General features: G+C 45.6%; 1 protein-coding gene across 1 annotated transcript; it reads left to right on the plus strand.

The window, feature by feature from the left end:
- The first annotated feature begins 896 nt into the window (after positions 1-896).
- glrbb (glycine receptor, beta b) lies at positions 897-22,691 on the plus strand. The gene is made up of 10 exons (XM_030111360.1): positions 897-914; positions 4,096-4,228; positions 6,576-6,682; positions 8,467-8,534; positions 11,020-11,246; positions 12,179-12,261; positions 12,671-12,811; positions 15,869-16,021; positions 18,994-19,286; positions 22,375-22,691. The coding sequence occupies exons 2-10, from the start codon at positions 4,113-4,115 to the stop codon at positions 22,669-22,671; spliced, it is 1,485 nt and encodes a 494-aa protein (XP_029967220.1). The 5' UTR covers positions 897-914; positions 4,096-4,112; the 3' UTR covers positions 22,672-22,691.
- The last annotated feature ends 235 nt before the right edge of the window (positions 22,692-22,926 follow it).

A 22,926-nucleotide genomic window follows, 5' to 3' on the forward strand; every position in this document is an offset into this window, starting at 1 on the left:
AATAAATAAATAAATAAATAAATAAATAAATAAATAAACACTGTTTTGGACACATTACATTTTATTTGAACAAACAGACTGATTAAAAAAAAATCAGTGTTATTTATTAGATAAGCAGAATTACATTCCAGCGCATCATGGGAATCTTTTGAATCCAAGCTGGAACGCTGCCTTTATCTGCGTTTTTCTCCCTCAATCAACTGCTCAATGAGACACAGAGCAAACAATTAGAGTTTAATGCATACGGGGAGCCTGGTCTCTGGACTGAAATCGCCCATAATTCAGTGCGTCGTGTCTAACGGCTCGGCCGGCCTGCAGCCTCCTCCATCGCCACCGCCGCTGCTTTATGGTTTGATCCACGAGCCGTTCACGCCCATCTGCCGCTAAATACCACACGCATCGCCATAAATACTGCTCCATTTGCCCCCCTCCGCCGCGTGCGGTGGGGGCTGTTTCCCCGCGGCTGCGTGCGGCGCGGCCGCTGTCCGTGGTGCTGACGGTGCTGACGGTGCTGATGCTGCTGACGCGCTCCGGCTGCGAGCAGCCGCTACTGCGCATGTTGCATGACAGGTACACGCAAAGCCTCCATCTTGGGCATCCCGAGCGGAGGCGAAAGGGCAGCAGCCATATATAGACACACACTGCCCGAAAAACAACAACAACAAGGAGGGAGGGAGGACAAAGAAACCTGGCAATCTGCCGAGATGTAACTTTTTTTTCCTTTTTTTTTTTCCCCCTCGTGAATCTGGGAAACCATTCAACAAATCGCTCCGGAGAGGAGAGCGCGAGAGCAGGATGGAGAGGAAAGACGGCGGCTGGTCCGGGAGGCTCTGTTAACCACTACATGCACGCGCAGCTCCGCTGGATATAGTCTCCTTTTCTTTTTCTTCCTCAGGAATTGACGAAGCCGAACGGTGAGTGCGGCGCTGATTTATGAGACGTGTGTGTTTTCCATGTTGCAAGCGTGCGCAGCCGCGACGCGCTCCTCTTCCTCCTGCATCCTCCTCCTCCTGCAGCCCCCCTCGTCATGGTGGTCGCCGTGCCGCTGTCGGCAGAGACCCTCCGCTGCTCTCTGCCTTTGCCGCTGTAGTCTTACTTACTTAGTTTTGTTGGGAGGAGCAGCCACAGGTTGTGAGAGCTCTGCCGCGTCTGCCTGGAGATCTGTGGGTGTTTTGGAGGATGGTGATGATCAGACATGACCAAACACCATGTACAGGCCTTTGAATGGCTGATGCCCTCAGCTGGTTAGCAGCAGCAGCACTGAATGCTTCTGTCAAATGTTTAGAATAATAAATCACGCTGTGCAGATGAACAGAGTAAAATGAAGATCGCACGCGTTAAAGGTCAAAGGTTTTGTTAATGTCATTGCATGTTGGAGTCATATGTATTCAGGACCCACTGTGTCCTGTAATAAAACGCTTTATCCTTCATTTAGCTGCTCCTGTTTCTCATCAAATCAACGTGACGCTCTTCCTCCTCCTATCAGGATTCAAACTGGGGCCCTCCTCATACATCCTGCTGTAAATACAGTCAGAAATGAAGGTTTAAGTAACGTCCATTCAGCTTTATCGGTATATTTTGGCAGAATTCTTCCCTCCCCCACTGGGATGTTTTCGTCTGCGATGCCGCCCTCGCAGAAGCAGACGTGCCAGAGTTACCTCTTGACCTGCAGATCCCGGGGCGCCGACCACGTAGAGGCTCCTTGAGTCACTCCCGTGACGAAGCCTCTGCAGCTCCAGCACAGCGAGGGCCATCTTCCTCTGAGTTGATCAGGCAGCAGCAAGGTCGCCTCACGGCCGCAGACACAGCCACAGCTCGGTTTTTGCCCAACATTTGGGCTGATAAAGAGCTAATTGTTGACCCGTCCAGTGACCCGTCCAGGGTGTGTGCTCTCTCTACACACTGCAGTCCGCCTCCTACAACCCTGAGCTGGATGCAGCAGGAGGGAAGATGGATGGAAAGTCAGTAACCTGAATAATTTGCATTTTAGGTTCTGGAAGCCAAAAGAAGACATGAAGCCTTCATTTAATGTCTTCTTCTTTCTCTGACTGGGTGAATAGAGACTCATGACCAGGGGTGTTCAACCTGCGGCTCTGGAGCCACGTGTGGCTCTTGGGTCCCTCTGTAGCGGCTCCGTGATACGTAAATAAACATTTAACTTACTTTCATATTATGATATGATTCATCAGTCTTTGTTCAAAAGGGATTCAAAAGAGGTACAAGTAAAATTGGGAAAAATAGCAAAACCACAAGAAATGGGAGAAAAATGATAGACCAGCTTAAAAAACCTGATATGTGTAAAATTTATAACAAAAGAAAATGAAATATGGCAGGAAAAAGCGTAGAAAACTGTTTAGAAAGAGGTAAAATGCGTAAAACAGCTAAAATGTCAAAACTGTGAATGAAAACAAGCTTGAAAACTCGAACAAACTGTTAAAATCACTTAAAAAAAAGGTTCAATGTAATAAATGTTCTCTGTTCTGAACTGTAGTTAAGACTTCATGGATGTGTCATAAGATTTAGTTTTTGTTTGTTCATCAAAACCAAGTATGAAGCATCCTGAGCAGCATTCGCCTCATTTTAAAGGTTAAATGTTCTTTATGGCTCCAGAGCAGCTTGACTTGACGGAAAGTCACTGTAATGGCTCTTTTGGTCATAAAGGCTGCAGACCCCTGCTCATGACTGTTGAAGTACTCCATCCACAAATCTAGACTCTCAGAAGTAACTGAAGAGTTGTGAGAGTTTTCAGAAACTGGATGATATGAAGAGATGATTGAGACAAAAACACTGAATATGCAGAGTTTTCTGAAGGCTATGGCGACTGAAATTAGTGTTATTGAGGGAAGTAGTTCATATATTTGTGATGGTACGTTCAGAATTCTTCTTTCTACTTGTCAGGAAGACTTTACTGAAGGGAAACTGTTCGGAGAGGAAACGCGGTGTTGAGGAGTGATTTCTAAGAACTGCTGCTGCGTTGCCAAGTCAAAGAGTTGACACTGCTCCAGCTGTCGCCATCTAATAAGTGTGTTTTAGAGCGGTGGCCAGCTGAACACCTCCCAACCCCCCCAACCCCCCCAACCCCGCACTGTTCAGGAAACCTCCGGATCAATAAAACAATGTTGACTCACTTCGGGGAACGGTGTTTGCATGAAGACACAAAAAGGACAAAAGGCACCAAAATGAGGTGTGGAAATGATTTCTGCCGGCTGGAGGAGATGATGATCAATGTGCGAGGGGCAGACGGTGTGTGTGTGTGTGTGTGAGAAAAGAGTGTGTCTCTGTCTAGACAATAAAGTGGCTCAGTTAGCTGAGCGGCGTCGGGCCCGGCGTCCCCGGGCGGCGTGAGGATTCCACCTTCCTGGAGGGGAAATGAATCACACACACCGACTGGCTGCTTCCTGATTAATGGCCCCGATCAGGAAATGCAAAAAGGTGCCGTCTGCGCAGAAAGCCGGGCATTTGTATATGTAAACACCAGAGCGCGCGATCCTGCAGCTACACATTATTTCGTTTTGTGTCGTGAGGAGCGATCGAACAAATAACTGCATGGCGACTGTAAATCAAACCAAACGTGACGGAATCTCAATGTCATGGAGGGAGACGGCCTTTTTAAGACTTGTTTTTCATGCTGCTTGGACGCTACGGTCCAGGACATCTGAAGAAATATTTATTTTAGTCGTCCTTTAAAGGTCACATTCAGCCGGCGAGTCCTGAATGACCGTCGTTATTCAGGCGCTTTAGTCCACTGATTGGATTTATGCCTGAACTGGCCCCACTTTATTAAACCTTGTCAGACTGATGAATTTACATTTCAGACATTGTGTGACATGCATTGAGAGTAAATGGTGATACGTCGTGAGAAGTGAAGTGCAGGTCAGAGCTGTGAGAGTTCAGGAAATGTGTGAAGTGCTCTAAAGTGTTACCCTCACAGCGAGGCCAGAGCTCAATTAACCGCCGTCTTGTCTGGATGGAAGCAGAGACTCACTGAACGTGAAAAGACGACGGCCGGAAAACTCATTCTGCACTCCTCGGAGCCTCGGTAGCATCAGTTCCTTTCCTGAAATCTTTAAGTGTTTGCTTTATTTCGCTCCGCAGGCCGGGCTGACAGCAGAATGAAGAAGATCGCCATCTTCCTCCTGGTCCTCTGTCTGTGTCTGGACGGAGGAGCTGCCAAAGAAAAAGGGACCAAGAAGGGCAAGAAGAAAGGGAAGCAGGTTTACTGTCCATCGTAAGTATCAATGCTCTACATCTTGTTTAGGATACCCAGTGCAGAAGGTCGAGCCGTATCGATATTTGTCAATAATCATCTATAGCAGGTGAAACTTATGACTGTTTTATCCAGAATGCATTTAAAGGGAAACGGTGGAGTGTTGTAACAAATACAAACATCCACAGCTGCAACCTCTGTATCTCAGAAGACCAACTGTCCAGTCCCTGTCTGGGCTGTAGAGCCACTAACAGAAACAAATGCTCATATTTGCCAACAACACAAATTCACCAAGTCTTTGGACTGAGGTCAGAGGTCACAGAAACTGATGTATTCAACAAGAGCTCAAAGTAAAATCTATGAATGCTCAGAGAGAACATGCAAATCCACAGATTTAAATTGAAAGATTCAGCCAGGCTAAAACCAAATTATGAAGATGTTCAACTTGCAGAGTCTTGGAGAAATTATGAAGCTGCTGTCACGAGTAGTACGTGCAGCTTAAGCTCTCTTCAAGCGTTCCTCTCTCTGCTTTGCAGTCAGTTAACTGGATCCACTTCTGAACTGATCTCAAAGAAGGATTCAACACAACGATCAGGTTTTTTTTTTTTTTTTTCCACAAATGTAACTGTCAAACACACTGCTTGGTTAAAAAAAACCAGCAGCATAAGACAAACAGAAACATAATGAGGACATGGTTGTTGTAAAGAGGGAGGAACACTGGATCCACTGGATCCACTGGATCCACATGGAGAGCAGGAGCAGCTGGGACCGGTCTGGACCTGCCGCCGGAGCGTTCAGGGTCTCCGTGCATTGAGCAGCTACAGCCTCCACTTCCTTAAATGGTAACAAACGGCTGCTCAATGCAACTTGCAGAGGGGCCTCTGGGGGGGCTGTTGAAGGGTTGGTGGGGGTGGGGGGGGGGTTTGATGTAGACCCAGTATTGGCGAGTGTGAGCTGGATGACATAGCTGGTGCTTGATGCTGCAGATGTCTGTGGATCAGGGAAACCACTCGGATCCAGTTCAGCTCTGGAGGTTTTCAGAAAAGTCTGTCAAGAGAGGAAAAAAGAGAGCTTCAGTGGACGGGAAGTGTGTGTTTGTCTTTGATCAGGTCGACCGCAGAACGTACACACAGCGCAGAGCGTTTCGGTCCGACTCGTCCTCAGAGCACCATAAGGTTTACAGAACGATACGTAAAGCGCTTTGAGGAGGACAAACTCTGGCAGGAGAGTCCGATGCCACCCAGGAGGAGCCTGTTTCTCCTTCACCCCCCCTCTCTGTCCCTCTCCCTCCCATTGTTGCTCCATCAGTCAGAAAGTCTCTGAGAGTCGCCACTTCCTGTGACGGTGCTGCTTTTCTGCTCTGACAGGATTCTCACTGCAAAATATGTTTGTTGATCTGACTGGTGTGTTTGAGGTAATTGGTGGCTCTAAACTGCTCTTGGATGTGTGTGTGTGTGTGTGTGTGTGTGTGTGTGCTGACCTGACCGGAGTGTTATCCTGCTCTCACACACTGTCAGCACCCAGACCTCCGGATGAAGCAGTTGAGAGGATGGATGGACGGCAGTTTGTTCTGCAGCGCTGCTGCACGACTTAACCTGTACTGAACTACCTGAACCTTTCTGCTCTACTAACAACATTTAATTCACGTGTAGAAACTATATTAAAAGCACATACATTTCTTTTCTTGACCAAGTTAAATATTGAGCAGTGATCATTTTTGCCAAGAACAAAGTAAAATGTTACTGCAGCACTGAAATGCAGTTTATATCTAATAATGTTAATTGTTTTTTATTTATGGTGATATTTTAACAAATTCTGAATAAATTGAGGTTTTTCTGTGGCGCTGTATCAGCATTAGGTCATACACTGACCTGTATTGATCGTTGATAGGATATTTTGAAATAGAAATTGCTTCTTGATACAGGTTTCCTAGAAAATGTGTTACTTTGAAATGTGTGTGTGTGTGTCAGCAGATTCACAGGATAAATATATGGATATTGGAGCGAGTGTTTTTCCTGAGCGGAGCCGCTCTGCATTCAGGAAGCGTCTCTTCACTAAACACCTGAACATGAGCTGAAGTGAGCGGCGGTTCCCTGCAGGTCAGAGGGCGCGCTGCGTTGCGGAGTCGTGATGTTGAAGCGGCGGCGCGTCGCGTCTCTGTTCATCTCGCTCTGCCGGCGCCGCCTGGGTGGTCCCGGCTCTGCCGCTAATTCAATCCCGCTCTGGTAGCTCTCTCAGGTTATAGTCTGATCAACACAGAGGAGACGTGGGGCTCCTCGCTGCTTCCCTCCTCACCGTCTGCCAGGAGTCTGAGCCACTAATGTAATTGTGCCTAAAATTCTCCCCCGTCTCTCCTCTCTGTTTGCAGGCAGCTGTCATCCGAGGATCTGGCCCGAGTTCCTGCAAACTCCACCAGTAACATCTTGAACAGGTTACTGATCAGCTACGATCCCAGAATAAGGCCCAACTTCAAAGGCGAGTCCTCTGCCCTCTTCATGTAAATCTTAGCTGCGTTGCTCCTAATTAAGCTGCCGTGTGCGTCCGGACGCTGGGCAGGCTGCGGAGGAAAGCCAAGAAACATCTGCATGCTTGGACTGATTCAGCGTCGTCCTGCCGGGGTTTACAGAATGTTGCTTTGTTCTGAAGTTTACTGGCTTTGCACTGAGAGATGATCACAAAGATGGATAAAAGCTTTTAATGTAACAAAAACTGAGGAATTCTGCTTTTTAAATTTTAATCTGCACCTGTTGTTTGGGAACTTGAACATTTCTGCCCTGGGGTGATGCTGAACGCTGTTTCTGACTTTTTGAAGTGCAAATAGAAACCCTGGAGCAATGAAATGAAAACTCAAATGTTAAAGCAGAACATTTTGTCAAAATCTCTCACTTCTATTCACTGACGGGAGCCTCTTGGCTGGTTTTGGACCACGAGCCTTATGTTTGACACCACTGTCTTACAGCTGTACAATCACAGTTAATTCATCCTGTGCAGTGACGCAGACATTATGTCGTCTCCTCATGAGTTCTGGTGAGTTTTGGTTGTCGGTTATATTTCCATGAACTCTGAAACCCGTACTAAACATCTTTATCAAATCCAAACTCATGAAGCAACAGGAACCCATTTTGCACCAGATCTTTGGATTTGAGCTGACGAGCGAACCACGGAGAATAAAGTTTGGTGGAAAAACTGACATTTCATAAAGGATTTTATTTACATGACCTAAAATAATGAGCTTAAAACCTCGATAAGATGAAACAACAGGACTTCAGTGTGTCTGGAGTTACTCACTACAGTGAAGACCTGATCCAGATATGATGTCTGGCTTTAATCCATTGGCTGGAAAAGAGCTCGTTTACGAGCAGATCAGAGTTTTTTGTGTTTGTTTTCCCAAACGAAGGAGAATGATCCCACTTCTCCTGCTCACGACTCCAGGATTCTAATAAAAAGTGACCATCAGATATACTTTGATAAGTGTTTCCTGCAGAAAGTCCATCCCTCCGTCTGTTTCCGTCGGGGAGCGGCGGCCTCCGTGTCTGACTGATGGCCCGAGCGGCCTTCAGGTGCATTCTGGGATGGCTTCCATCCTCTGGCACTTGGCAGGAGGAGCTGTGTTTGAAGTGTGGAGCAGCAGAACATCTGCTCCTCGTTTCAGGGTGGGCCCAGAGCTCCGCGGACATTAACATCCATGTCAATAATCTTCCAAATTAACATCTAAACTGTTCTTGGTGTATCCTCCAGCCAGCCTGTAAACCCGTCAGCTGATGCTCTCGACCCTGCAGACGGGTTTAAGTGTTTGCTGAATAATTTGCTGCAGAGACGAAGTGAGCGGCGTGCCACCTCCATATTATGTGCATTAATTTTTGTGAATTGCAAGTGGAAGTTTATCTGGTGGAACCCCAGAGCCGCCAGCAAACACCTCAAAGGAAATAATTTATTCAGCGCGGAGAAGCGGCCTGCATTCATCAAGGATTTTATTAGTTTATGCAAACAGGCTGAGTGGAGAGCTGCCAGTGTAAATGTTTACAGCGTGAGCTTGGCAGAGCAGCGGGGGCTCTCCAGAGGGGATTTCTAACGCTTTGAAAGGTTTAGTATTTTACAAATCCTGATCAGGAAGATAATCAGCTCAGTGGCCAGATGTACTGTTGTAGGAGTGACTGTTCAGGGTTCACAGAAACTGTCACCCAAACCTTATTGTCTTTGAAACGCCGCCAGTTTGAACCCTTAAATACTACAACCTGTCCTCTTTTTTCTAAATCCAGGAATCCCCGTGGAGGACAGAGTCAACATTTTCATCAACAGCTTCGGCTCCATTCAGGAAACCACCATGGTAAGAATCCTCCGCCGTCTTCATTCCTCAGCTGGAAACTGCTTTAAGTTTTAGAAATGAAGCTTCCTTCACGGTTAGTGAATCATCACGAAGACGAGGGTTTCCAGGCCTCCTTTATCTGACGGCTTAATTGCTGATAAAGATGTGCGGTTCGAATGCTAATGACCAGATTAAACTCAAGGACGACGCCGGGTCGGCTCTCGATCGGGAAGGAAACAATGAAGGGAAACTCTAATGCCTGCCTCAGGAGGAACGGCCTTAATCAATGCTGTGTGTTCATCAGGACCGCATCTGAACTCAGCGTCGGATCTTATATCTGCAGCAGTGATGTCGATCACAAGACAAACCGGGAGTGCGTTCTTTTCTTAAACCTCCCTGCGGAGCGTTTATGGGCCTCTAAGGATGATACAAGATGGAAAAAACAAACAATAATGAGTCTTCAAGCCTGTGCTCAGTTTGCAAGCTCCCCCTCAAACAGAAGTGACCCCTGAATTACCCATATATGTGAAAAGTTAAACAGGCCAGAGGAGAAAATACTGACCAGACAGAAGCAGAATGGAAAGATTCTGACAGCAGAAGACATTTTTAAAAGGCAGAGGACGGCAAGAAAGCAAAGGCTCAATCATTAAAGTGAGAGTGAAGAATAGAAAGAGCGGTCCACGACTTCCCCATAATAGCTTGTGTCTCAGAAGAGATGGAGAACGTGAAAGTGAGAAAGGTTTGAAACAAATGTGGGAGCAGGAGGACGAGACAGCTGCCACCTCCCCCCTCAGTCCTGCTCTCTGTGGGGGGCCTGATGTGAGGACAGCCTGTCTCATCAGTTACTCCTCCTCTGGCCAAGCAGCCGCTGCGGCTAACACATCTATTTTCACTTTATGATCCTAGTCCTCACTACAGAATGACTAATCTGGTGTTGTGAGATGGAGTAAATGGCATCTGTTTTTATTTTTACGGCCTCTCAGCTTCAGTTTTCCCGCTCGATTACCGCGAGTGTTCGTGGTAAATCTGCCCGGAGCTGAACGCCGCGCAGCCTGCCTGATGGCGAGCCAGGAGGAAGATATATTTCCTCGTCTGGCTGAAGGTGTGGAATTGGCCACAGTGTCTCCGTCAGAAGATATTCAGGCTGTGGCTTCAGGACCTGTTGAACACGCAGTCTGAATTCTGACGGCTTTATCTCTGAAATGGGTTTTCAGCAATTAACGGCTTCTGCTTCTACTGGCAGGAGAAAGAAATACATTCCACATCACTCCTTCATTTTTAACATAAACAAGCAACACATACTTTGTTTTACATCTTCACTCTCAGTTAAAAAGCGACCCTGTTTTTTCAGTCCTACCAGAAATGCCAGATCCATAAGGACAATATCCTCTCTGTTCAACAAAACTTTATTCAAACAGCATCAGATACAACACAGTCATGTTTAATTATTAGTTCTGGTCCAGAGTAGCTGCCAGGTTCCTCACAGTGTTACTGGAGATCACAGTAAAACAATCCAGTGTTACTAGATTTGGGGTAAAATACAATACCTTCTGTTTGATCTGACTTCAGAAACAGAAAATTACATGTTCATCCAGGTTTTTATGTCTTTAAGACAAGCTTCTAATTCGACAAGTTGATCAGTGTCATCTGGCTTCATAGATAAGTAGATCTGTGTATCATCTGTATAGCAATCGATGTTAATGGAGTGTTTCCTGGCGATATTCCCGACAGGAAGCATGTAATATTGTGAAGAGAAGAGGTCCTCAGACAAAACCCTGTGGAACTCCATGTTTAACTGCAACCTGAGCTGAAGAGTCATTAACATGAAGAAACCTAATCAGTCTGAAACCAGTTTACTGCTGTCTCTTTAAGCCTTTAACCTTAACTTAACAACATTAATAACATCATCCCTAAAACCACATTTCATCCCTCAAACTCTTGTAAACCAGTGTGAGAAGTTCACACGTCCACATGGCCAGCCTTGTTTGACATCCCATCCGTCTTCGACCTCGGGTCTCAGGACAGCTTGAGGCCTGCCAGCAAAGTGGGAACGAGAAAAATGTCCCGGAGCCTGAAGTGACGCTTCCCCGGCAGCAGGAATGCAGGCGCTCCACTAATAAGCCGGGCAATGAGCCATTTGCTGCAGTTGTGTTGATACACTCTGACCTCTGCGTGGTGCAGTCTGCAGCATGTTTCTTCTTTGAAGTCCACGTCAAAGTCGTGTGTTTTTGCTGCAGGCGGCTGCAAAGTGTCACTCTGCCCTCAACGTGTTTGCTTTGAAGAAATAAACCGCTGCTGAAGCCCAACTAAGTATCCAGAGTGTGATTCTGAACCTGCTTCTCTCCTCTTTCGCCCACCTGCCCTGTAAAAAAAACAAAAAAAATCTACTTTCAGCTGAACAGTTTGAGCTTTCAGTCGTCCGCCAGCACCCAGCAGGCGTCCGGCGGCATTAGCGTCCCCTTCAGTCCTGACCGTGTTTGTGCTTGTCTGCTGTGGGATCTAACAGGATTACAGAGTCAACATCTTCCTGCGGCAGCGCTGGAACGACCCCCGGCTCAAGCTGCCACAGGACTTCAAGTCCGATTCGCTCACCGTCGACCCCAAGATGTTCAAGTGTCTGTGGAAACCCGATCTGTTCTTCGCCAATGAGAAGAGCGCCAACTTCCACGACGTCACCCAGGAGAACATCCTGCTCTTCATCTTCCGAAACGGGGACGTCCTCATCAGCATGAGGTATGAAGGTTAGCTCCAATCAGGATGAAACACACAGAACAGAAGCACAGAAGAATGAAATTCACAGGAAAACACAACAAACTCTTTTGGCAAAGAGAATTTATAGAGTCTTATGGCCACAGAAATGCAGAAAGAAATGTGAAATGTGATTGAATACATCAGAAAACATTGCTATCATTAGTTTTCACCATGTTTATAATGAGAGACGTTTCCTCACCTGGCTCACCGTGACTTTAGTTTGTGGACTTTATGAGAAGCTGTTTTCTTTTATTTTTGCGGTGTTTCTGCTTCTCATACCTACACCTCCATAGTTTCACATTTTGTTGTTTGTGTGAACTCCATCAAATCACTTAGTGGTGAACATAAGCAAATGAAAGGAAGCAGTAGTTTACAGCAGATTTGAATACTGGTATTTTTATTTATTTGAATCGTTCTTATTCTACATAAGTCACTCGCACAGTGAAAACAGAGATGGAAAAAACACGACCCACCTGCCAAAACAGAAACTGGCTCGCAGGAGCAGTGCATCAAGGGAGGTGCCAAGAAAAGCTCAGTGACTTTACAACTGTGCAGCTGTAAATACGTCTGTAAACAAGACTGTTTACACTGCAATTTAGACCTGTTTGCACTTGATTTTCAATTGATCTTTGAAAACAAAACCATCCGTTATTTGTGTTTGTGACAGTTTAAATTGCATGGGCTGTGATTTTATCTGCTTTTTTCAGAAAAAAAAAATCATGACATGTCTCTGAAATCTAAGTGCCGCAGACAATGTTTAGGCAGAGACCTTAAAACAGAAGAGGTTTGAGGATAAAGCCGTAAATCCTGAGCACTCGGCGTAATTCCACTGTTATGCAAACCGGGCTTTTGTGTAAGTGGATAAACTGTACTGAAGAAAAATGAAATCTCAGATTCCCTTCATGCTCCTCCAGGTTGTCCATCACTCTCTCCTGTCCTCTGGACCTGACCTTGTTCCCCATGGACACACAGAGGTGTAAAATGCAACTGGAAAGCTGTGAGTTTTCTACGAACGCCGCAGCAGTTCACGCTAACGCCGGTGTTTATGAGTTGTGAATAAACGGCCTGTTTTTGTTGTTTTTCTCGTAAATGTCATGGTTGTTTGTGTTCAGAAGACACTTTCAGTTTTATTCACAGAGAAAAGTGGAATAAATGATCATATTTTGGGGATGTTGTGACAGACTCGGTTAATTAAGCTCAACCGCGGTTGTTGCAGCTTGTTTGCAAAGGAATTAGAAATATGAAAAAGCTAAAAAACTTCAAGTCATTAGCCTCTAACGCCAAACCTGCCCAATGAAATGGAAAGCTGCTTTCTGCAGGCCTGCAGTTTCACTGAACCGCATGCATACAAATGATAAATGTACACATCCGTTTGTTTATTTCTGCTGTGTTGTTTTGTTTTCCAGTTGGCTACACGACCGACGACCTGCAGTTCATGTGGCAGACGGGCGACCCCGTCCAGATGGACGCCATCGCTCTGCCGCAGTTCGACATCCGACAGGAAGACATCGATTACGGGAACTGCACCAAATACTACGCAGGAACAGGTACTGAAGTCAGCTTTGAAAGTGTTCATCTAAAAAGGAAAATCGCTGTGTGTGTCAGACTGTGAATGGAGAAGGGTGAAACAAACAGATTCTGGATTTTTCAGCAGTGAAGTGACAGAAATTATATTAGAACTCATCAACTGGAATCTTCTCATAGTGTCTGCAAAGCCAAAAGAAAATCTCCTCTAATGGTTTCCCCTTGTTCTATTATCACCTCCTGATTGGTCAATGGCTGGAGCTCTGATCAGCCGATCGACTCACAGTTGAAATCAATCTTCCTTCAGACAGAGCCAAGTAAGATTCAACACCAGCAGTCAGAATACTGAAGAACATCTCTCCTTTTTCAGCCAACATAAACCCGACTGTACTGTCTGTACACACTAAAAGTATTCATTTAAAAATAAGAAACAATGGACCAGTCTTCAAAATGTCAACATTCCTTTAACCTCAGTATTGATGTTTCTTCTAAAAACTGCTCATGGAGGCAGATGGATCCAGGACACCATGAACTTGATTTCCGCAGCGTCTTTCCTGCAGGTTCGTTCATTTTGAAATGTGTGAAAACAGAAAACTGTGAGAACAAGAAACAAACTAAACAAGAACGATGAAAAACCTTCAGTACAAACAACCACAACGGCCATTAAGACGTACAGAAATGAAACGAGGACAATATTTAGCCAATGTTGACTGTAAAGCACATTTTAAAAAAACTAAGTCCTGAGCAGTAATTAACTGTAAAAAAATGAAAAGTCATGAAGCGAATACGAAATAAAAATAAAACTCACTGAAAACAAAGATATTATAAATGACTTCTTCCTATTCCTTTTCATCATTTAACTTTTTTCTGTTTTTATTCTGTTTGTTTTGCGTCTTTTAAATGCTCTAAATAAATACGAAATGATAATGATTCTATAAATATACAATATTGGGGGAAACATTGAATAAAAAATACTCTATTAATCCCAGAGAGAAATTGTTTAAGAAAATACTGTTCAGCTGAACAGGCGTTGCACTTTTTCATTTCATATTTTTCACATTTTCATTTCAGAAATGTTGTACATTTATACATGCTCCTTAAAGATTTTGGAATACATTAGAAAGACTTTTATTATTTCTTCTTTTAGACCGCAGAGGGTTTCAGTGTAATTGCTTTTCTTTAAATATTCTCTAACGTGATGATTTGCTGCCCTGATCCTCCTGCTCTGCATGTTTGCGATGCTTCCTGCTCTGAAGCGCCTGATTCAGATTAGCCCGTCTCTCCCGGGCCTCTGCGCAGCCCCGTCATGCTGATTGATTGGTAGAACCAGGTATGTTGCAGCGGGATCATCTGCAGACGAGCTCCCGCTCCTGTCGGCTGATGATTCCCAGAACCGGCCGGGACGCGGCGGATCATCGTGGCCTCAGCAGGAAGCTCAATTAGAACTCGGCTCATTAATTAAAGGAGCAGCAGACACAGACGGAGCTCTGCCAACAGAAAACACAGGACCGGTCTCACCTGGGCTGCGCTTCTGCTTCACAGTGCAGTGGTTTTAGAGAGTCAACATCTTTAATTCAACCAAACACTGGAACAGTGATTGAAATGTAACCAGAAGTGGTTCTGGCACCGAGCCAAACAGATCCAGGGCGGCGTGAGAACAAAATGACATTTCCAATGAAAGCGGAAAACCGGGGAGCTGCTGTGACCCCGGTGCTCCTGCGCTCGGGAGGCTTTTTAACCGGTTGCCACGGCGACGCGGACGGACACAAAGATCACCTCTGTGCACGGGCGCGCCCGGCGACACAGGCGGCCCTTATGAGCTGCTGGAGCGCTCCAGAGATCCTCCAGCCAGTCAGATATTTCTGCAGAGCGCCGCGAAGAACGGCTGCTGAGTCAACACTGGTTTACCATTAACTAATGAAGGGGGGGGGGGGCGTGCTGTGGAAAAGAAAACAGCAACGGACGAGTGGCAGGAGTGTCAAACATAAAGGCCATGGGCCAAAACCGGCCCACAGGAGGCTCCAGTTCGGCCAAACCTGCAACAAAATGGTAAAAGTTTCACAGAAAACATTGATTTTTGACCAGATTTCGTAAAAGTAGCCAATAAAACACAACACTGAGAGCGGAGCGGAGACGGCGGTGGAGCTGCCAGGGAAGCTAGCAGACTAGCGTTAGCCTCAGAGCCATGCTGTCAGGAGGCGTTTGTAAAAACATGCAGAATGCAGCAGCGAGTGGAACCGTTTCAAGGACATTTCACTTTGTTTTGCACCAGGTTTCATTAAGATCGGCTTTATTTTGAGATTTCACTCCGTTTCAGCTGCAATTGTTTGGTTTTGTGAAAATATAGACATTTTCATTACGTTTACTCTGAACCACAACAAAAGGAAAGCTTTCACATTTAAATGTGAAGGTTATTTTGGCAGCATCTCACCTGTCCGACCCACTCTGGATGAAGCTTGATCCGTATGTGGATCCTCAACTAAAATGCGTCTGAACCTCTGAACTGGCGGTGAGAGAAGTGAGCTCATGTGTGGGTTTGAATCCCGCGGCAGGTCTCTGAGCAAAACTCTTGAATAACTCCACATCTGCGGTATGGATGTTACTACAGTAATCCATTCATAAGGGTCGCGGGGGGCTGGAACCAAGTGGTCTCCACAATATATTTATCTTTTCTTTCCATCTGTGACTATTATGCATTGATATATGGATAAATTACTTACAAATCTCCAGCTGCAGACTTCAAAATGTCACAATTTATCACCCAATTCTTGGAAACGGTCATTTACAAGTTCTACACAATCAACATAAAGTATTTTAGAAAGAAATGTGTAAGTTAGCGAAAGCTGAAGCAGGTTTCACCTTGACCACAGTGAAAGTCTTCACAGATACTGACCTCTCTCTTTTCCTTCCGCCTCACTTCCTGTATTATTAATGCTGCACTCAGCTTCGTCTCTCTCTGTGCAGCAGAAGGCAGATCAGACCTGAAAGGCTGCTGCTTCGTCCATCTTGCTCCAGAGAGGAATGAGCTTTGTTCTGCTCCTGAACGCCTCTCCCGGTGTCTTCCTGCTCTCCTCTTGCAGGCTACTACACCTGTGTGGAGGTGATCTTCACCCTGAGGCGACAGGTGGGCTTCTACATGATGGGTGTTTACGCCCCGACGCTGCTCATCGTGGTCCTCTCCTGGCTGTCCTTCTGGATCAATCCTGACGCCAGCGCCGCCAGGGTCCCTCTAGGTAGGCTCTGCCCCGTCCGTCACCCTCCGCCCCCCGGCGCCCGGTGGAAATATCTCCAGATCTGCGAAATCAGACCGAGGTCTTCGACCCCGCGGCTCTGCGGCTGCTCCGTATCGACTCCAGCAAACCCTCACAGAATACAGCATGAATCTATTTTGTCACATTTAAAGACAACGCTGGTTTTTAAAATGGTCTGGAATGAAAACTTGCAAAGGAGTAAGAAGAGCTGGAAATTCTCAAAATCAATAAAATACTCCATACTTCATTCATTCATTCTTTCATTCATTCATCATTTGTACTGTTGACGGTGTTCAGGGTCATGAGGCGCTGGAGCCAGCACCAGCTGACTGATGGGCGAGGGGGGGTGGACAGGGAGAGAGTCCATCACAGGGCCGGAAACGAGACTAAAGAGGGAAAAAAGATATAAGGAGGAAAATAAAGAGAATCACAGAAAAAGAAAACAACAAAAGACAAAGGAATTAAAGGGAAAATGTCTTTTCTTCTTCATTTCAGATAATTAACATGGTTTGTTACTCCAGACAAATTTTGGAGGGTAGAAAGAGGTGAAAACAGATGAACCCTCTGGATCAGACCCCTGATTGGACCCGTGATCAGACTCTGGATCAGAGGTGAACTCAGGCTGGATTAGAGCGTCGGGGGTTATTTTCAGCGGCAGACTCCGGTCAGTAAACCGAGCGGCTGTGGATGTTTTTGAAGGCGCGCTGACACCAGTCCTCCTCATTATGGCCTCATCAGTCAACCTGACAGCGTGAAGGACTTCTTCCTCGGCGCTCCGCGGCGTCCTGTTGTCCTGTGAGGAGTAAATCGCACCGTGCGGCTGTAAGGGACAGATGGGCCCTGCTGCTCCGCCGGGAGGATTCAGACGACATGTTAGCCGCAGTCAGTCGTTTACACTCACGTTTCAATCCTGTTAACCCTTCATCAGGAAAATGCTCATATTTAGGACCTGGAGACCTGGACCTGGAGAAAATACCAATAAGTCCCTGCTGCAATGCTTTCAAGACAGATGTGGAGGTTTTCTGTTTTGATGTCTGAAACAAAACTAGTTTATACAGTGGTTCGTTTGTTAAATTGAATTCAAGTTGAAAACATCAAACAGCTGAACAGAAGCATGATTTTCACGAAATCACTGCTGTGGTTTAATGTGAAAAACTTTTTTTTTTTGTTTATGTAATTGGTGCTAAAAACTCACATTTAGGCCAATTCTTTGACAAATGATCCTCGATATGAGAACTGTGTCTGGAGGAGTCTCCGCTGTACTGACCTTTAACCTGAAGACACAGATGCATTGAACTTCAGGATTTTAAAACCGCTTTGGCTTCATGTTGCCTGATATTCAGAAAACGCATAAACATTAAGCTCAGCTTCATTTTAAATATTGATGATTGTGGCTCAAAGAACTGTAGAACTTTGTAAAATAGACATTTATTGAGGAATCAGATGTAAATTTAAAATGTTACACACCAGTATTTCCACAGCTGCTGAATCAATGGTCCTCGTTTGATGAAATAAAAGGATGAATTCACTTTAAATTTCACTTTATAGCATCATTCTTCATATCTTCCTGTTATTATTTATGTTTAAACTCAAACGTCAGTGTAATTTGAGCGGCGTTCTGCACACAGGCTAACAGAGTGGGATCTTCCGCCCTGGCCTCTGATGCTTTAATTAAAAGTGCAGGTGGCCTTGAGCGAGGCTTTGCTCCGCGCTGGCCTCGCTCTCCTCCTCATGGCTCTCCACACTGCATGAACTCCAACGTCACTTCCTCCCCGTCTGCGCCTCGTGCTCCTCGTGCAGCACGCCAGAGCCTCAGACCCTGCATGAGAGTGGAGGACCCATCACCCCCCCACCGCCCCGCCTCTCCACCCCCCTCCAGCCATTCACCTCCACCCTCACTCCTCCATCACTGTGGACCGCCTCCGCTGCCGGCGTCAGGTCAGTCCGCCCCTCATCTGTCGCTTCACCGTGTGCTAGTGTGACTTCCCTGTGTGTGTGTGTGTGTCTCATTAAAGTGTATTCCAGGGAGAAGGCAGGTGTTTATTACAAACCGTGACCCCTGAGCGACCCCTGGCTGGATTAGTGGCCGCGGTGCGGCCTGCGGGCGCCGCTCGTCACTCATTCATCTGTGTTTACTGCGTCTCTGATGCAGCATTACTGAGGGAAAAGGCCTTTATCGGCGGGTAGAAGACCCTCCGAAGAGCCGCCGCAATCACGGAGGCTGCCAGAGTTGCTGCTGCGCCGGGGAAATCTCCGGCTGACAAAGATAAAAACTCTGTAAAATTAGCCTCTCATTAGAGGCTGTCTGAGCTCCTCGATGTCCGAATAAAAGGAACCGTCATCAATTCTAATTGCACTTCTGTTCTCAGAAGATTGCACTAAATTTAGGTTGTTTTTTTTTTAATACAGATTTCAAGAAACATTCAGGATTTTCTCAGTGGGAATAAAATCAGAATCAGAAATGGAAGTAGTGACTTACATAAAAAAGTGAAAGTGTAGACCAAACATAAGGTCCGTGGCTCCAGTCTTATAGTTTATGCATACAGTTAGTTTTATACAGTGAAAAAAAAAGAGAATATGAAGCTTTTCTCTAAGAGATCAATATTTTAATATAGAACTGCAACAGATTTTGATCATTTTCCCTTCATATACGCTCTATGTGTGGTCTGAATTGATCAGAATTCCGTGTCATTTCCTTTCTCCATTTCATCTCCATGTGAATTCAGTCTGATTTCATCACTAATGGCACCAAACATTTCATTTTAGCATATTTAATTCAGCTTGAATCATTTGAAAAGAGGATAAAAGCTTTAAACTGGACTGAACGTGCAGCAGAACAGACGTTATTGACATTAAATGAACTGGATCTGAAAGTTTTGTCATTTTACTGAACGTGTTGACTGACTCGGTGTGTGTGTATGTGTGTGTGTGTGTGTGTGTGTGTGTGTGTGAAGGCATCCTGTCGGTGCTGTCCCTGTCCTCGGAGTGCACCTCTCTGGCCTCGGAGCTCCCCAAGGTGTCCTACGTCAAGGCCATCGACATCTGGCTGATCGCCTGCCTGCTGTTCGGCTTCGCCTCGCTGGTGGAGTACGCCGTGGTGCAGGTCATGCTCAACAGCCCCAAGCGCATCGAGGCGGAGAAGGCCAAGGTGGCGTCCAAAGAGAAGGCGGCGGGGAAGAGCCCGGCGGCCAGGAACAACACGGTGAACGGGACCGGAGGGACGCCGCTGCACGTCAGCACGCTGCACGTCAGTATCGCACACGGCCGCACCGCTCTGAACCGCAGCATGCGGCGGCCTGAGAGCCTGAGAGCCTTCTGTAGTTCACAACTGCTGGAATCTGCTCAGTTTCTACTTAACGACTTGTTCTGACTGAACGTTTACGACGGTCCGCTGAGGCAGCGTCAACACGCAGCCATCTCACACACTCCGTGGTCACACTGTCTGATATCTTTTATTTTATGGTTTAAGTTTCTCTGCCAAAACATAAAACAGCTTATTCTCAAACAGAAAACAAAGGAAAAACATTTTCTTTGACTCGTTACTGAGATGTTGAGAAACAGTTCTTGGAAAAAGAAAGAAAAAAATCACCATCAAATAACGAGAAAATGATCCCAAACAACAGTAAAGTGTGTATTCACGGTGTAACGAGCCAGAGATAGATTCATCTTGAAGCGTTGTGTGTAACTCATATCGATCAAACACGTGAAAACAGTAGGAAGAGCGGCGTCCGCAGTAAAACACTTTAATGAGCTGATCTGAGGGAGAATAAATCCAGTGGATACCTGCCTTTAACATCAACCCGTCCACAAATCAGAGGAAAAAACCCAGTTCACATCAAAACCTGCTGCCAGATTCACACACACACACACACACACACACACACACACACACACACACACACACAAGCCTTCCCATTGTATGTATAATTGAAATTAATTCACCTCAGAGTGTGTTGGTCTGGCTGAGAGGATTACATTACTCCGTCCAGGTTTAATGGCTTTCTTGTCAAAACCAGATCAAAATAATGAAGCTTTAATGAGCCTAATGACTGGAGTGAGTGAGCATCCATCGTCCCATTAGATCCCGCCGGCCCCCCCGGGCCGCCGCGGGAGTCGATAAAAGGCTTTTTTGGATGACATTTAACTAAATCCTTCTGGAGATTGTTGTGTTGGGCTCAGGTTGTGATGGCGTGTTGAGAGCGTTTCAGAGCCCACAGGAGAGAAATCCATATTAGGTAAGATCACAGAGCACCGAGCCCGTCTCACTCCGGCTCGTTTTTTCCCTCCCGAAATCTCCGGACTGTTGATTTATCAGCGGCGTTCAGGATCAAGCAGTTTCTTTACAGCAGCTTCAATTCTTCGTCTGGTTTCAATTCACTCCAACCGCCAAAAAAAAAACTCATTTAAATGTTTTTTTTCATGTTGGTACAAACCCGACCTGCAGTGTTAAAGTGAAAACTATATCCATTTCCATGGAAAACTCATAAATATATATATATATACATATAAATTTCCACAAATAGACATTTCAGGTCATACTGAAAACTTTATTCTAACAGGTCAACATCAAAACGTAAAACAGAAAACGAACAAACGCGCCGCTCCACAACGTAAACTTATTTGTCCCTTAACTTTCCCCTTAACTGCTGAATCTGAAGCTGTGGATCGGCTCCTGGAGAGCAGGACCTGTGGAAATAAATAAATAAATAACTAATGAGTGGGAACAGGATAATAAGTCCTCATCTCAAGTTAATAACGTGAGGGAACAAGATCATTTCATTCGCGGCGTGAAATTCAGTGAAATGAATATAACATGTGCACGTGTCCTGATGACTGTTTTCTTGGTTTAAATCTGCTACCAAACGTTGACATGAGCCCCCCAGGAGCGAAACAGAAAGCTTTTCTGTGTTTTAGGTTGAAGTGAGGTCGGGTTCATGTTCCGCTGTGAACGACTGAATTTACATGAAGTCAGCAGAAAATGAACGGACGAGAATCCAGAAGGCATGGAAACATGATTTCCCTGGTCGGGACTTTATTTTTGGAGCGCGTGTGTGTGTGTGTGTGTGTGTGTGTGTGTGTGTGTGTGTGTGTGTGTGTGTGTGTGTGTGTGTGTGTGTGTGTGTGTGTGTGTGTAATAACTGTTCAGTCAGCAGTGGCTGTTGGTACCATCTGCTGTGTGCATATGTGCACATCAGCGTTAGTGCGTGCGTGTGTGTGTGTGTGTGTGTGTGTGTGTGTGTGTGTGTGTGTGTGTGTGTGTGTGTGTGTGTGTGTGTGCGTGCATCTCTCCATCCGGTGCATGAACACAGTCCAGACAGTCCAGTCGAGACTCAGTTTAATACAGAGAGGAGAATGTGTTTGTGACTGTGAAGTGTTGAGGGTAGAGCGAGGGTGGAGGGAGGGTGGCGACAGCCTGCGAACCAGAGGAAGCTCAGTCACACACACACACACACACACACACACACACACACACACACACACACACACATAAATTGTTAACGGATAGGACCGGCCATTAAAAATGGCAAAAGTCCTCCAAACGTGGAACACAGAACTGAACTGCAGACGACTGTAACGCTCATCGAAACAAACTGTAATAAGAACAACAATAATCACAATAATATAGTAATGATATGGAGAAGCTTTAGAAACACACCCTGAAGACATGACTGGCCTGGAGAGTAACACTGCTGATAGAAGTACACGATATTTTGTAAAAATAATAATAATGAGTTTTGTGACAGACTAGATGCAGCTAGTGAGTCCATAAATCGGAACAAAGGTGCAAAAAAGATGGATGGATGGAAACTAATTGAATATTTGATCGTTTTAAGATCAGGTTTCTGCCCATGTGGTTAAAGGTTTGATTGTTAACAGCAGTGTTCTCAGAGCCTCCCGTTTTTATAGAGCAGCTCCACTCATGGATTTACACTGTGGCTCATTGATCCTTTAGATTTAAAGTTTATTATATTGATATTACCTTTCATGACCCCACTGTGTCCCGGCTGTGGCACATGGGCCTCATGTTTGACACCTCCCTCTTTCAAAAGCATGAAAAACACGAGAAACTCCAAACTGCCTCATCGATTTTATCTGAGTTCCAAACAGCTCAGACGACTTGTCGGATTTCAGTCTGAAATGCATCTTATTAGAATTCAGAATGAAAATGTGTTTTCATTCTGTGATAAGATGAGACTTCAGTGGGAACAAAAAATGGAATAGATGAAATGAAGTTCGCTCAGATTATTACTTTTTTTTTTAATTCAGAGAACAATTCTTCTGAGAGAAATGCTGGGGCTGAGGCGGAATGCGTTCTGTTCTCGCTCCCCGTCCAGGTGGCCGAGACGCGCTGCAAGAAGGTGTGCACCTCCAAGTCGGACCTGCGGACCAACGACTTCAGCATCGTGGGCTCGCTGCCGCGCGACTTCGAGCTGTCGAACTTTGACTGCTACGGGAAGGCCATCGACACCGGCTCGGCCCTGGGCAAGTCCCAGGCCAAGAACAGCAAGAAGCCGCCGCCGCCCAAGCCCGTCATCCCCTCCGCCGCCAAGAGGATCGACCTGTACGCCAGAGCCCTCTTCCCCTTCTCCTTCCTCTTCTTCAACGTCATCTACTGGTCCATATACCTGTGATTATCCTGAAATGATCAATACCTCTCGCTCTGTTTATCAGTAAAGGTTTTAAGTCCAAAGTGAACACTGAGAAATGTGAAACCTGCCCACATAAATCTATATATTATTGATACTATTCTTAATATGACGTTTATCCTGTTATGAGAAGATGTTTATCGATCACCACTTTATCTTTGTTTTTTGCTAAAAATGAGTATATTCAGCATCTTGTACTTCCTGATAGTGGTGCTTGAAAGTTGAACGCAGGACGACAGA

The sequence above is a fragment of the Salarias fasciatus genome, chromosome 2 (assembly GCF_902148845.1).
Source record: "Salarias fasciatus chromosome 2, fSalaFa1.1, whole genome shotgun sequence".
In the NCBI taxonomy this organism is placed as follows: Eukaryota; Metazoa; Chordata; class Actinopteri; order Blenniiformes; family Blenniidae; genus Salarias; species Salarias fasciatus.

Coding starts and splice junctions, on each gene's coding strand:
- glrbb (XM_030111360.1), top strand. CDS start 4,113: ATGAAGAAGATCGCCATCTTCCTCCTGGTCCTCTGTCTGTGTCTGGAC. Junction 12,262..12,670: donor TAAAATGCAACTGGAAAGCT/GTGAGTTTTCTA, acceptor TTTGTTTTCCAG/TTGGCTACACGACCGACGAC. Junction 19,287..22,374: donor TGCACGTCAGCACGCTGCAC/GTCAGTATCGCA, acceptor CTCCCCGTCCAG/GTGGCCGAGACGCGCTGCAA.